We start from the raw sequence: 14,244 nt of genomic DNA on the forward strand, positions 1-14,244 counted from the left end.
GCTTCTCATTTGTTGTATCATTCTTTTTTGTTTGTTTGTTTTAGAGTGGGAACTAGGGAAAATGTCTATTTTGTCACTTTCTTGATCTCTTGACCTAGAAGCCTGTTTGCTCTTTCAGTATCTCCCAAAAGAGTTTGTTTGGACCTAGTGAATTTAATTCATTAGGAAACATATATGCTCTTTTGTTACCTCCTTTCTTCTCTTGAATATAAGCTCCTTATTAACCATTTTCTCCCAGTCCTTCTAAGTTCAAAAACCCTTCTTGATAGCTAAAAGAAGCAAAATCAGGTCTAAGTAGTTCTACCTTCTCTCACTGCCTTTTAGCATCTCCTATCCATCATAAGCAATGATTCTATTCCTTCTTTAATCCTCCATTGTCTCTCCAGCATAGCTTTTTTGTTGTTCTTAGCTATATACCAGTTTAAGCACATGAACTTTGGTGCTTCTCATGCTACTCTTTTAAAAATGTTTTATTAATTTTTTACTTGGCTGAACTCATCTTTATAGTTAAGCAAAATAAACTAATATACTGACCATATCTGAAAATGTATGTCTTATTCCATTCTTACAGAGCATCATCACCTCTTTGCTGAGAGGAAAAAGGTCTATTTTACAATAAAACCTCTGGAATCCTAGAACTCATCTTCTAAGATCATGCCATGCACTTGTATCCATTCTTTTTTCTCTTTCCTTCTACATGTGTCTTTTAAAAGCCCAACTTGATTTTTTCCTTGAGCACCCCATTGTTCTCTACGTAAAACTTCTCCTTCTTTTTAGAATGGTTTCTGCCTTCAAAATTTAACTTTCTAGAATTTTTTATTCCTTTGGATTAACATCCTCTGCAAAATTTTTGTCCATGTGATTATTGCTATGAACCCTTTGAAACCAGACCTTCTGGAATCTCAATTGTATAATCATACAGTATAATCATAGTTATTGGCTTTCCCCTGCTTTCTCATGAATTCATGATTAGAGTGATTTTTTTTCCTTTTAAGCAAAGTAATTTTTTTCTACTTAGGCTTTGTTCAAAAATACTTTTCATTCTGTGCCTTTGTTCAATTATCTCAGGTGATGGGAAGCATGCTTTATTAGCAGGCTTTTGGAATTGTGATTAATCATTTCATTGAAAATAGAAACACTTATTTTATATGGTGTCAGGGAAGATATCTTGAAGTTGGTAGTCTTTTAATTGATTTTGCCCTTTTAGAATGAGTAGGATTTGAAGAGGTAAAGCAAGCATTACTTCAGTCAGGGGATAGATTGGAGAAACAGTTGTGATTTAAAGCATGTCAAAGCAATCTATTTTGGCAAGAGCAATCAAGTTTCTATTTGGAAATAATGTAAAAACTAAGCTTGGGCTGATAAGTTAGTGTTTTATCATTAACTGAAATTGCTAACTTAGAAAAGTTTTGAATTTATGTCCTAGGCAATAGGGAGCTATTAAAAATTTTTCAGCTGGGGAGTAATCTTATTAGAATGGTAGTTTAGGAAGTTTACTCTGGCTACAGAGTGCAGGATGGATTAGAACAGGAAGAACCTGGAGTCAGGAAGACCACTGAAGTAATATAGCCTGACCCAGGATTCTGGCAGTAAGAATGGAAATCTTACATTGAACTCCTTTTTAAAATCTTTTTTTCATTGAAATGGTGGGAGTGGTAGAATGTGATCTTATATTAATAGTTGGCACCTGCAATCCAACTGTGAAAGAAGATTAATGTCCATTTATCTAACTATGAAAGAAGGAAAAGGTCCCATTTAGAAAAGTCAATCGTGGGTATTTGTTGGTTAGTTCTAAATTAAAATATAAACCTTTATTGATAACACAAGAGAGTGTTTTCTTAATTATTCTAGGAAGGTTCATCACCATGTCTGGGTATTCGATGAAGAGAGATCAATAATAATGATAATGTATGATCAAAATGACTGAATGAAATAGAGAAGAACTTTTTAAAATAACTTACCTATGTGCTCTCCCACCCCCATAATGGGCCTTTTTGTGGAATGCAAAGACTTGGCTTGCTTTCATGTAGGACTTAAATTGGTAACATTGCCCAACCGTGACATTCCTCGCTGAGGTCGCATAAAGAGAAATCCGCTAGCTTTAGATTCTCTGTGTGGAAACACACCAATCATCAGTAAAACTTTGTTTTCATATCAGCACCTGCCTAATTGCATTTTTGCTATCACCTAGAAAGGTCTTATGTTCCATGGCTAATTGTCCTTTCTCTTTCAGAACTCACTCAGATTGAGGATCCAAGAGAGCAATGGAGGAGAGAACAGGAACGGATGTTGAAGGAATATCTAATTGTAGCCCAGGAGGCCCTCAATGCCAAAAAAGAGATATACCAAATTAAGCAGCAACGTTTTGAACTAGCTCAAGAAGAATACCAGCAGCTGCACAAGATGTGTGAAGATGACAGCCGCTCTTACGCTAGCTGTGAGTTTATGTGTTTTCTCTGAGGGAAACATCTTTCTCTAAAGGTTATCTAAGAAATTGTTACCAAGAGAATTCCAGGCTAAAGAGCTTAAGTTCCACCTGCGCTAGGTAATCTCAAGGATTTTTATTCCATGCCTGAAAAGCAATGGAAGGGCTCTTTAATCTATGCCTAACTTCTGGGTTACTGAGGGTATGATAACCTGTCTTGAATAGCTTGTGAACTCAAAAGTAATGGCTTCACAGTGGAGTTTCTTCATGGTTCTGTATGTCTATGGGGTTATCCCCTTTTTGTGGGGGGTTCTTTGTTCATAGAGGTTGAAGATCCTTTCGAGACACAAGTTGCTTCTTGCTCAGAAGGTGCTTTGGGGAATAGGGCAATAGCAGCCACAAAAGGAATTTATATGATACTTTAGAATTGACAAGGTGAGTTACATATGTTACTGGGAGTTCATAATAACCCTTTGAGGCAGGGTACTAAACACAACACAATGACTTCTTCATGGACACATAGCTAGCATCAAAAGTGGGCTTCAAATGCAGGTCTTTCTCCCTTCCAAGTTCAGAAGTACTTTATACCCCATGCCACACTGCTTCTAATAATCACCTGAAGAGGAAGTACAGTGACCCCCAAATATGTGGGGTTCTTTTTTTCTCTCTGACAGAAATCTTTAAATAAGGTGCTGTCATTTATTTAGTCAGAGACTTTGAGAGTAGCCTGTCTACTTGCTTATTTAGCAGACTTTCAGAGAGTCAAGTGACTGTGACTAGAAATCTGATTATACCACTTTCAGAGCCCAAGACATTTTGGCCCTGGTGGGTGAAATCTTTAAAATAATAAATACTTTTACAGAATAAGAAGTCCATATACAAAGCTGAGAGTCACTATTAGAGATTTCACGCTACCAGAAGTAACAAGGTTAGGGTTGTTCTGATACCTAATAAGTCTATGGAATAATAATAGCACTTTATGCTTTGCAAAGCACCTTACATATATTATCTCATTTTATTCTCACAACAACCTTGAGAGTTAGGTGCTTTTAGTGACTTGCCCAGGAAGGGTCACACAGTAAGTGTCTGAGTCAGGATTTTAACTTCTTGATTCCAGGTCTACTATGCTGTCCATTGTGCTGCCTTTGAGGAAAGATCATATTCGGGATGTTTAATTTCATGAAAACAGGAAAACAAAGGCACAGAGTATTATGTCCTCAATACTAGCTACCAGTTTGCCTGGTAAAATAGAGTTTATACAAATCTGCAATTTGGCATCAAGGGAACTCCCACTATGCAGATTGCAAACTATCTATGATGTACTAGAAAGATCTTAGGGAATCGCTTGAGTCACAGAAATTAAGTAACTTACCCAATGTCACAAAGTTAATAAATGTCCAAAATGAAGTATGAATCCATAATGTTCCTGAATTCAAGCTTGGTAATCCAGCCATTACACATATTGCTTCCTTGGTTGTTTTACAACCCCTTCTTTTAGGGAGCTTAATGTAGTTTTATCTACAATATTTATATTTGAGTAGAACTAAGATGACCACATTATTGGCTTCCTTTATTGCTTTGGCTAAGTTTGCCAACCATGTTATGGTAAAGGCCATGACTGATTTTCCCACTCTCCAGGGAATTATATGTCTATGAACTTTTTTTATGGATCATTATTCTTCATTGGAAGAATGGAGGAGGATTAGTACATTACAGTTTGTTCCCCTGAAGTAGACTATATATCTTCCCATACTTCATGGATTAATTAATTAGTAGATACCATCTTGGATCAGCTAAATTGACTGGTCAGCCCAGTACCAGTATTAGGAAGTTGATTGCTTTGTTTTCATTGAACTTCATACTCCCACTTGGTGGAAATTTTGTTCTTTTCTATGCATCCAACATCTTTTTTTTTAATTTTTTTTTTTATTAAAACCCCTACCTTCTGTCCAAGGCAGAAGTGTGGTAAGGGCTAGGCAATGGGGGTCAAGTGACTTGCCCAGGGTCACACACATGGGAAGTGTCTGAGGCCAGATTTGAACCTAGGATGTCCTGTCTCTAGGCCTGGCTCTCAATCTACTGAGCTACCCAGCTACCCCCATCCAACATCTTATAGTTGAAGTGCCTTGAGAGTGTCTACTATTAAGTATCAATGGATACATTTCATTATGCTTGACAAAAACCAATTTGATAAGGCCCTTTCAAATGCTACTAAGATCACTTTGCCAAAAATGAGATGATAGAAGCAAATAGAAAGACTTGATAAGAAGGTGTCAGTATCGTTCTTGCATATAGAAGGTGGTCAATAACTGTTAATTGAATTGAATAGTTAAATTGAACAAAAAGCAACCAATTTAAGGAATTACTGAGATATGCAGGAGAGTTCTGTATTGATTGATTGATTCTGAATATCTCTTTTGAATGCATAATATTTTCATGGTATTAGATAAAGATATTAATTAGACATCATCCTTGTCCTGATGGAACTTTTAGCAGTAGTTTCAATTTAAATTGTTATAGTGCTTCAAGGTTTAAAAATCACTTTTCTTCACAACATTCCTGAGATTGGCAGTAGGAATATTGCTATCCTTTTTAAAAATGAACCAGTCAGCAAGCATTTAACAATTGTTTAATATGTGCTAGACATTGGAATTACAAATACAAGATATTCTGTATTCACAGACAAGTAAACCAGGATAGTAGTAGTAATAGTCTTTCGGTAACCGAGGATGATGATTGTCTTTGTGCTCTTTCATCTGTGATGTAGATGAGTGTGCACAAAGACACTTGTGCGTGAAGGAGATTTAAGTGGAAAAGTCAGTGCACAGAGACAGTCCCACTCTATAAAGTAAATATACAGTGATTTGGAGGTGGGGCACCAACAACTAGGGAATCCAGAAAGGTCTCTTGCAGAAGGTAGTGCTTGAAGAAAACCAGAGATTCCACGTGTTAGAGATGAGAAGAAAGAACATTACCAGTCATCTTGGATAGTCTCTGTAACATGTAATTGTCCTTAAGACTTCATCCCGATTGCGAAGAGTCTTAAATGCCATCCAGAAGAATTTGTATATTCTGCCTGTATTGAGGAGCCCGTGAAGCTTTTTGGCCAGATGACTGACACAGACTGACTTGTTTAGAAATCTAATTTGACAACTCTGGATTACATTTAGTAGATGGGAGAATGAATGTAGAAAAACATCTCTTGGGTCTCAGTATCTTGCTTTCAGGTCTACTACCCAAAGTCTTGTTCTTCATCATCATAAGCCCCTACACTCACTTAATTCACCCCATTAAACTATCAATACTGGTGTTTAGGATCACCTAGGAGGCTGTTTTGATAGTCAAGGGTAGAGGTGATAAAGGTCTTAATGAAGTGGTTGTGTTATGAGAGCTGGAGATAGATTGGAGGGTTCATTTATAGACAGTGAGTCTTGTGAGAGGTTTGATTCCTTGCCCATGATTACACAACTGTCTGAGGTAGGCTTCAGACCTGTTTCCTAAATCTGAGACTACTAAACCATTCTGGCTTTTCAACTGTGGCCTTTATCTAGAACTTTAAGGTTTGCAAAATGTTTTTCAAACATTATCACAACTGATCTTCACAATAGTCCTGTGAGGTAGCCACTAAAGGTATTATCATCCCCATTTTATAGATGAGATAAGATGTACATAATAAGCACAGTGAAAGGTGGAAGGGAGGGGGCCCCCAAAGTTGGTCTGGGGAAAGTTGATGGGTAGGAAAATAATTTATGCCCCACTAGGTTTTAGGCTACCAAGAACTTAATATGAATAGATAATTGTATGTCACAATTGCATTCCTTTCTGAGCCTCAAAGAATTCTGTCTGTCTAGTCAAGGAAAAATACAGGATCATGCTTCTGAAATGACAAGGTGGTTTAAGATAGAGGAAGCAGACTGACTCTGGTGTTTCCATGGAACACCCTACCAGCATTACTGTTGGCTTAGATCCCAGACACCTGAAGTATCTGGACTTTTTTAGGGGAGGAGTTCCATTTTTGTGTATTGCCTTTTAAATGGGGGGTGGGGTGGGTGGGCTGAGGGGAGAGAGAGTATTTTGTGTTGTTTGATCTTGTTATCCTAGAGGACTAACAGTGCCGGGGACAATTGGCAGGATTCTGAGCACATATGTGCCTTTTCCCTGAACTGTTAGCTTATTGATACTATGAAACACTATGAAAGGAATCTAGGAGCTGGTCCAAGTTCTTAGCAAGTTGCTGTGTATCACTTGAGTTTAGTTTGAGCTATTTAACCTTCACCAGGAGAACTGTATTAGTTGGTGCTACATGGGGTTTCCTACCATATGCCAAGATTCAGAAAAGTGAACTTGCTGGAAAGGTCCTTTGAGATCTAATGGATGGGCATCCTTAAGCTGTGAATGCTGGTCCTTAGTGTTGTCAATGAGATTTAGTATCAGGTATCTGAGTGGGACCCAGGAGATACAGAGACAAAAAGGAGAAGCTATCTTTCTTCAAGAAACTTACATTCTGCTGGAGCGGGATGGTGGCAGACAACTTTTTCAAACCCTTACCTTGAGCTAAGCCTTGAAAAGAGTTTTGTATCTGAAAAATAGAGGTAATGAAGACAAGCTTTCTAGGCTTCGGAGACTACAGCCTGTGTTAAGTAATGGGAAGCTAAATTAGGGGCTTTAGGCATCTTAGAACCGGTTTCATAGCCAGGAAAGTAAGGTACCTTGACCTGGTGAATAATTACAAACAAAACAAGATATGTGTGTGTAAATTTTTAAAAACCCTTACTTTTATCTCAGAATCCATACTAAGTATCAATTCCAAGGCAGAAGAGTAGCAAGGACTAGGTAGTTAGGGTTAAGTGACTTGCCCAGTGTCACAAAGCTAGGAAGGGTCTGAGGCCAGATTTGAACTCAGGTTCTCCTGATTCCAGACCTGGCTCACTCTTCAGTGTGCCACCTAGCTGCTCCCAGTGTGTGTGTGTGTGTGTGTGTGTGTATGCATACATATACATTCATACATAAAGATATATGCATATATATGAATATATATATACATATAAATATAATTTGAACTCAGGTCTCCCTGACTCTGAGGCCAGTTCTTTATCCATTATATAGAAAGAAATCTTAAAAATTCTAGACTACTCTCTCCTAACTGTAGTGATTCTAAGTGAAAGAGGGAGTTCAAAATGATTGTGGTTTCAGTGTGCATTTCCTTTAGGCTAGTGTCTTGGAGCTAAGAGGGACATTTTCTTTCCCAAGATATTGTTCCTTCTAATCCCCAAATAGGAAGGTTATAATGGTGATAGCTTGCCATCCAAACATAAGTAGCCAGAATAGAGGGGAAGTTAGCATGAGTGGCTAAAATAATTTATTAAGCAATTACTTTTGTGCCACACACATACAAATGTCTGCAAGTGAGACAGTCCTGCCCTAAAGGAGCATTTATTCAAAGAGGGGAGGACAACACACAAAAGGGGTGAGAGTTGGAAAAGGGGAGGGCAAAGGTACATGAAAAGCAGTATGGTTTTGAAATGTCCAGAAACTAGAATTGGTGGCCTGGTTTGGGGCAAGAAAAGATGAGGATTTGCCAATCAGAGGCCAGAGTGTAGGTGACATGGTTGGGAGGTGACGTGGTGGTCTGGTTCTTGGCAACAAAAAGTTAGATTAAGTTCTACTTCTTGAATTAAGAATCCCAGTCACTATTAGTTTGGATAACTGGAATATATTTCCCGAGGGTAGTATTGGGAGACAAGGAGAATTACTGTTGAGCTAGATCTGTGCAAATTATAAGCTGAATCAGAGCACAATACATAGATCCTCAAAATGGGAGAGGGGAGAATTGGGGAAGCAAGCACATGTTCATAGTCCTTTCAGATGCTGCAACATGACTTCCTTGATGTTCCATGGATCTTGCAAGAACACTTCTGGGTGAATGGAAGGAGAAGGAGAACTTCCTAACTGTGATATAGCTACCTTGGTACAGAGTTTCTCTCCACTTTTGAAATACTCTCTGCTTGCCTCTCTCTCTTGATACTGGTTTTTCTCCACTCTCACAATAATTTTCTGTCTTTCTTCCTAGATTATCTTTTCCATCCTGTCTTAAGAACCTTTCATCACTCAAGGCATTAGAGCAGAGGCTGTGTGACCACCTGTCAGGTGGGCTCTAGAAGGGATTCTTGCATTGGGAGGGAGGCTGGAATACATTAATTAATTAGAGAATCACAAAACATTTATTATGCACTAGGTATTGTGCTAGGGGGATTAAAAAAAGCAAGAGCAAAAAATGAGACCATCTTTTCCTTAAAAGAATCTATGTTCTATCTGGGGAGACAATGTGTCAATAGTGAGTATATCTAAAATAAATAAAAGGTTATTTTTCTAGGTGACTTTAAAGATCCCCTTTATATCCAAGTGTCTCTGATTTTATGTCAATGCCAAATCCTGAGAGATACCCAAGCTGGTCAGATACTAGGTGGTTGGGAAAGAATTTTCCTTATCAATTCAGTGAGAAAGTGGTGCTTTAGACCCACCCAAAATTCCAGCATGAGGTGGTGGTGTAGCTTATTATCAGTCACCCATCCTGCCAACATTCTTTCTGAGGCTACCTGCCCATCCCATGAAGGCTCTTCCACATGTTCTCTATTAAAGAATTTCCTTGCTCCTATCTGACCTAAGATAGAGGCCACTGACAATCTAGGCAACCTTTTGTTTTGATTGACGTGGACGTGTTGGGACAGGCTGGAGAACATGGATCCTGTTGAAAGGTTGTACCACTGCATTTTTGAAGCTTATTATCTGGCAAGTGTCAATTCCAAGGACTGGTAAGGCTTCTTTGTTTATAGGGAGGTAATTACTTGTACTAACCTTAAAAAAAATCTCGTCTGGGAGATGTGCCCACCAAACATGGAGAACTGACCCATCAAAGGAACGATTGGATCTTGAGGGCTTTAAAGTACTGTTCCTTTGCCAGTATCTCTCCCCACCTCCACTTCCCTGTCAGTTCTTTCTTTGATTATTTTACAGGTGCTTCTGTGGGAACCTTGTCATTGGCTAGAGAATTAGTATTAGTTTGGAACCTGTTTGTTCTTGCTAGACTTTCTATTGGGTTGTTCTCTAGTTCTCTTAAGCAACCTCCCTTACTCAGCCATCCCTGCAGCTACACAACCACTGATAAATGGTAATCTCTTGAAGAGATCATTCTTAAGGGAAAAAATGGTTTGTGTTCTCTGAAGGTGTATCATCTCTTGATTATTTGCCACCAGTTTCCCACAGTGAGCAAAATACTTTTTTTGTTTGTTTTTCTTTCAAGACATGAATCACATTTGATCTCTTATAAAATCTAAAAATCTTCCACGATAAAATCTGGGCAAATGTCTGACTCCTCTCTACAGAACAGTAATCTAGATATATATGGGTCATTCATTACATCTGCCCACCAGACTGCTAGGAATTAGGAATTAGGTTGACAAAAATTATTACATACCAGGGATAAGCCTATAAAGTGGAAGCAGAGTATGTTACTAATGGATAGGACATCTGAACTCTAGTCACAACTTTTTTTTAATCTGTGCTTATTTCTTTGATAAAGTGCAAGTAACTCCAACCTTTAGGTGCTGTAGTTCCCTGACTTGTAAAATAGAGAAAATGATAGCTGGCCTGAATTCATAGGAATTTTGAAGTGTTTAGGGTGTGTTCCAGGTATAATATAATAATATAGAAAGGGTGATAAGTTTCTGGTCCATGTTTTTCCTTATTATTAAATAATCCAAAAGAAGAATGATTTCCCTTGAATATATTTGGCCAACATGTACTCAAGTATTGAATAGAAGAGAAAGTTTACTATTGAATATTAGTATTAACATTATGCTTTCAACAATTAATTTCTTTATAATTATTTTTATATCATCTTCATTTCTGAAATCATCTCTCCTCCCCATTCCTTGTAACAAAGACAAAAAAGAAAGAAAAAGAAAGTAGTTCAGCAGAATCAAGCAGCATATCAGCTATATCTGATAGTATATGCAATTCTTCACTGCATAGCTCCTTACTCCTTCTGGAAGTTTGTCTTCTCATTTCTCAACTACTACTACTTTGCAGAATCATAAGAATGCCTGCTATTGGAGAATGTGGGTCTGGATTATTCTTATTTAGTATTTCTGAAAAAGTCTGTTAGACTTTGAAGGCAAATTAAGCGTATTTATTTTTAGGAAGGAAGACAGGAAGGATGGAAAGAAAGAAGGAAGAAAGGAATGTTTATTTGGGAATATCATATCAGAGTTCATACGTACTCCTGACTTATTTGGATTACTTTTGGTCTTTTCACCAGTAGAAGTAAAACCAAGAATATATTGTCCACCCCTTCTTATTTTGGGGGAAACTGTGAAAATGTCCAATCGTGATACAGATCAGTTACTCATCTTTAACAGTTTTTCATGAGTTGCCTAGGACACTGAAAGGTTAAGAGATTTGCCTAGATTTTCATGGCTAACACCTGTCAGAGGGAAGGAGTTTGAGTTTCCCCCTCCACCTGGATCACTATGCTGATATTTTCTATTGCAATGTAATGGAGTAATTCATTGATGGGGGGAAAAACTTGTACCAGTTCTGCATTGCAACAACTACTGTTGAACATTTTTGTCTGGGTTCCTACTTGCTTTTAATGTGAATAACCCAAAGTGTAATGGATGTTCAGCATAGTCCTGAATGATTTGTAGAACTGATACTGAGGTAGAGCCTTTGAGTCTTTGATCTAGGGATAGAAATTTAAAGTGTTCAGAAAACACTGTCCTGGGAACACTTTATTCTTTTTTGGCACCTTACAAACCTCAGGGTGTCCCAGAATATGCTTCCTTTTACTATCCCTCTCTACCCCTCCTGGCAAGGAGGTGCATCCACGTGAACTTGTCCCCTTTTTCCACTACTATGCCTGGTATGGCATACAACAAAAATTACTAGTTACATTTCTGATGATTTTAATATTATTTTGGTCATTCAAATTGTTTATTCTCATTATAGTTGTAATTTAATATTGAACTTTGTGGGCTATGGATAATAGCATTATAAAGGATTTTTTGTGTAGTTTCATATATATATATATGCAATCACATTTCAAACACAGCAAACTTGTACAGCTATTCGTAGATGGGACTAAAGGTTCAAGTAAGACAGGAAACGAAGGATCTCAGATCTTTGTTTCTTGGCCAAGCAATATTATTTTGAGAGCATTTGCTTCTTTGGAAGATTGTGATTCTCGGAGAATATCTAAAATGAAAGTTAACATTTATTTAGCTACTAATAGATAATTATAGAATTTAGACCCATGGAGAGTCTTTGAGATCATCTTTTTAATTACTTCATTTTATATACTAGGTAGCTTAGTCTCAGAGAATTAAATTTCTTTCTTAATATTATACAGCTCAGTTAATGGCAGAGTTCAGCCTGACTGCCGGGTGGTTTTTAACTCCGGCACTGTGCTGGCAAGCTTAGTTAGAGGTTGTTATTCTCCTAAATTGCTCATATGACCAATTTAAAACAAATAATAGTCATTTTAACTAATCATACATTTACTTTCAGTTGAGACGATTTAGACACTAACTTGCTACATAAAGTCCTTATTTTATGGTTGCAAACATTACTTTTTTCATAGACAAAAATGAATCTATTTAACAATAACTTGCATATAGGAATAGGATAATTTGGTTGAAATCTTGACAACTATGAGGAGTATAAAGAAATCTAGAAATACCGTTATGAAATAATGCAGAGTGAAAAAAGCTGAAGTAAAATTGAATGGGCTTAAAATTTTGGTTTGTGTGGCCTTGGTGGGGGTGACTGAAGTTTTATTTTTTGCATTGAAATGAATTGAACTGTAAACAGTTACTGAGCAAACTTAATCAATTGTGTGGTTTAATATTACTTTTAACAAATCATTTCATTAAAAAAAAAATTTCACTCCCCCTCCCCCCAAATAACTCACATATAGCAAAGCCTCAGTTATTAAGGGCCAAGCAGCCAAATGCATTCAGAATAGTTTTAAACCTAGAAATGCAAGTGAAAGAAAATATTTTTCTGTCAGTGAAGATTTGTAGTAGAAAACAATGCTGGATTGAGTCAGGAAAGTTCTGGATTTGAGTTCAATATGCTAGACTTAGTCAGGAAAACTGAGTTCAAATCCAGCCTCAGATATATACTAGTTGTGCGACCCTGGGCAAATTTATCTCAGTTTTCTTATTTGCAAAACCACCTGGTGAAGGACATAGCAAACAACTCCAGTATCTTAGAATCAGACAGGCCTGAAATGACTGAACAACAAACAGTATTTACTAGTTTTGTGACAACCTCACTGAAATTGTTTTCTATAAAATGGGAAAAATAAGCCTAATAATACTTCATATAGTACTTGTCTTAGAGGGTTGTTAGGAGAATCAAATGAAGAAATGTGTAAAAAGTGCTTTGTAAAACTTGAAAGTGCTAAATAAATGTTCATTATATAATATGTATCATAAGCAAGTAACAATAATCACAAATATAATTTTAGAAGATCAATGATTGTATATAAGATCATGTGATGATTGGTTGGTCCACTAACACGATTGTCATTTCCAATAGATGTAAATGCCAAGTTACTCACAGGAAAAGCTGATAAGGCCAGAACTCTCTGGAGAATTAATAGGAAAGGGAAACAAGGGAAAAAAAAAACAGAAAGAAAAGGGAAAAGAGTGAGGGGCAACACAATAGAGGTGGATATTAGAAGATGACAGTAAGGAAGGGTGCCAGCCAGAATATCTGACTCAGTGACTGCTAAATAACTCTTATATACCTTAATATAACCTAAGATTCTTACCTTACAGCACATTCACTATTAGTTTGTGATTTCTTACTGATACATATATTTACAACACATTTATTTCCTTCTATACTTCTCCTTTGTAGTAAAGAATAACCATTAAGCAAAATGAAGCAATCTTATCTGCCACTGTAAGCAGCATTCTGCACCTGTTGTCCCCCTCCTGTCTCATGAGGGGAAGAAAAGGTGTTGTATCATGTCTTCTGTGAAATAAGATTGTTCAGTGCAATTAATCTGAGTTTAGATACACTTTGGCATGTTTTCAGTAGCATTGTTTTAGTTATTACATATATTATTCTCTTGGTTTTGCTTTCTTTAAAAAAATTTAAACTTGCACATCAGTAAAAATGGACATTTCAATATACAAGAAGATCATATATGAAACTGAGAATTTCTATATATACACTTTAAAAAGTATGTTAAATTAAATATGATGGTACCTAAACTACCTTGCTTTACCATGCCCCCTTCTAAATTTCCTTCTCCTCACTTCTGGGTTTTTTGCATTTAAATTTAAATTTGTATTTTGTATTTTTAAATGTTTCAGTGATGTTAATTTCCATTTCCCTATCACTCTTTTGTTTCTGTTTTTTTTTCACTTTGTATCACTTCACATAAACCTTTCTATAGTATTTTTACTATTCACTAAATATTTATTAATCACCTGCTATCTGCAAGGCATCATGCTAGGCAGTGTAGATTTTCAAAAATGAAACATCAAAGTCTCTGTCTTTAAATACTTAATGTTCAGAAAGGGGGAATATGAATGGACCTAAATAATCCTGATGAAAGGTAACTTGTAATGGAGCCAAGTTAAGATCTGGATAGAGTGCTCTAGGAAAATCTAGGGAGGGGTATTTATAATGATAATTGGTTATAAAGAAAAATTTAAATATATTCAAATTTTTCTGTTTAAGAAGATGGGGAAGCAGCTAAGATAATCAAATTTTTTTTTGACAAAAAAGTTGAAAGGTTTACGTTT

The 14,244-nt window shown here is 36.7% G+C and overlaps 1 protein-coding gene across 1 annotated transcript in view; it reads left to right on the forward strand.

Moving 5' to 3' along the window:
• Window positions 1–14,244, forward strand: part of WWC3 (WWC family member 3) — a 208,851-nt gene that overhangs the window by 97,959 nt on the left and 96,648 nt on the right. Inside the window, exon 3 of the mRNA XM_007500942.3 lies at window positions 2,234–2,437. Coding sequence (XP_007501004.2) covers window positions 2,234–2,437 — 204 coding nt within the window. The remainder of the gene's footprint in view (window positions 1–2,233; window positions 2,438–14,244) is intronic.

The sequence above is a fragment of the Monodelphis domestica genome, chromosome 8 (assembly GCF_027887165.1).
Source record: "Monodelphis domestica isolate mMonDom1 chromosome 8, mMonDom1.pri, whole genome shotgun sequence".
Classification (NCBI taxonomy): Eukaryota; Metazoa; Chordata; class Mammalia; order Didelphimorphia; family Didelphidae; genus Monodelphis; species Monodelphis domestica.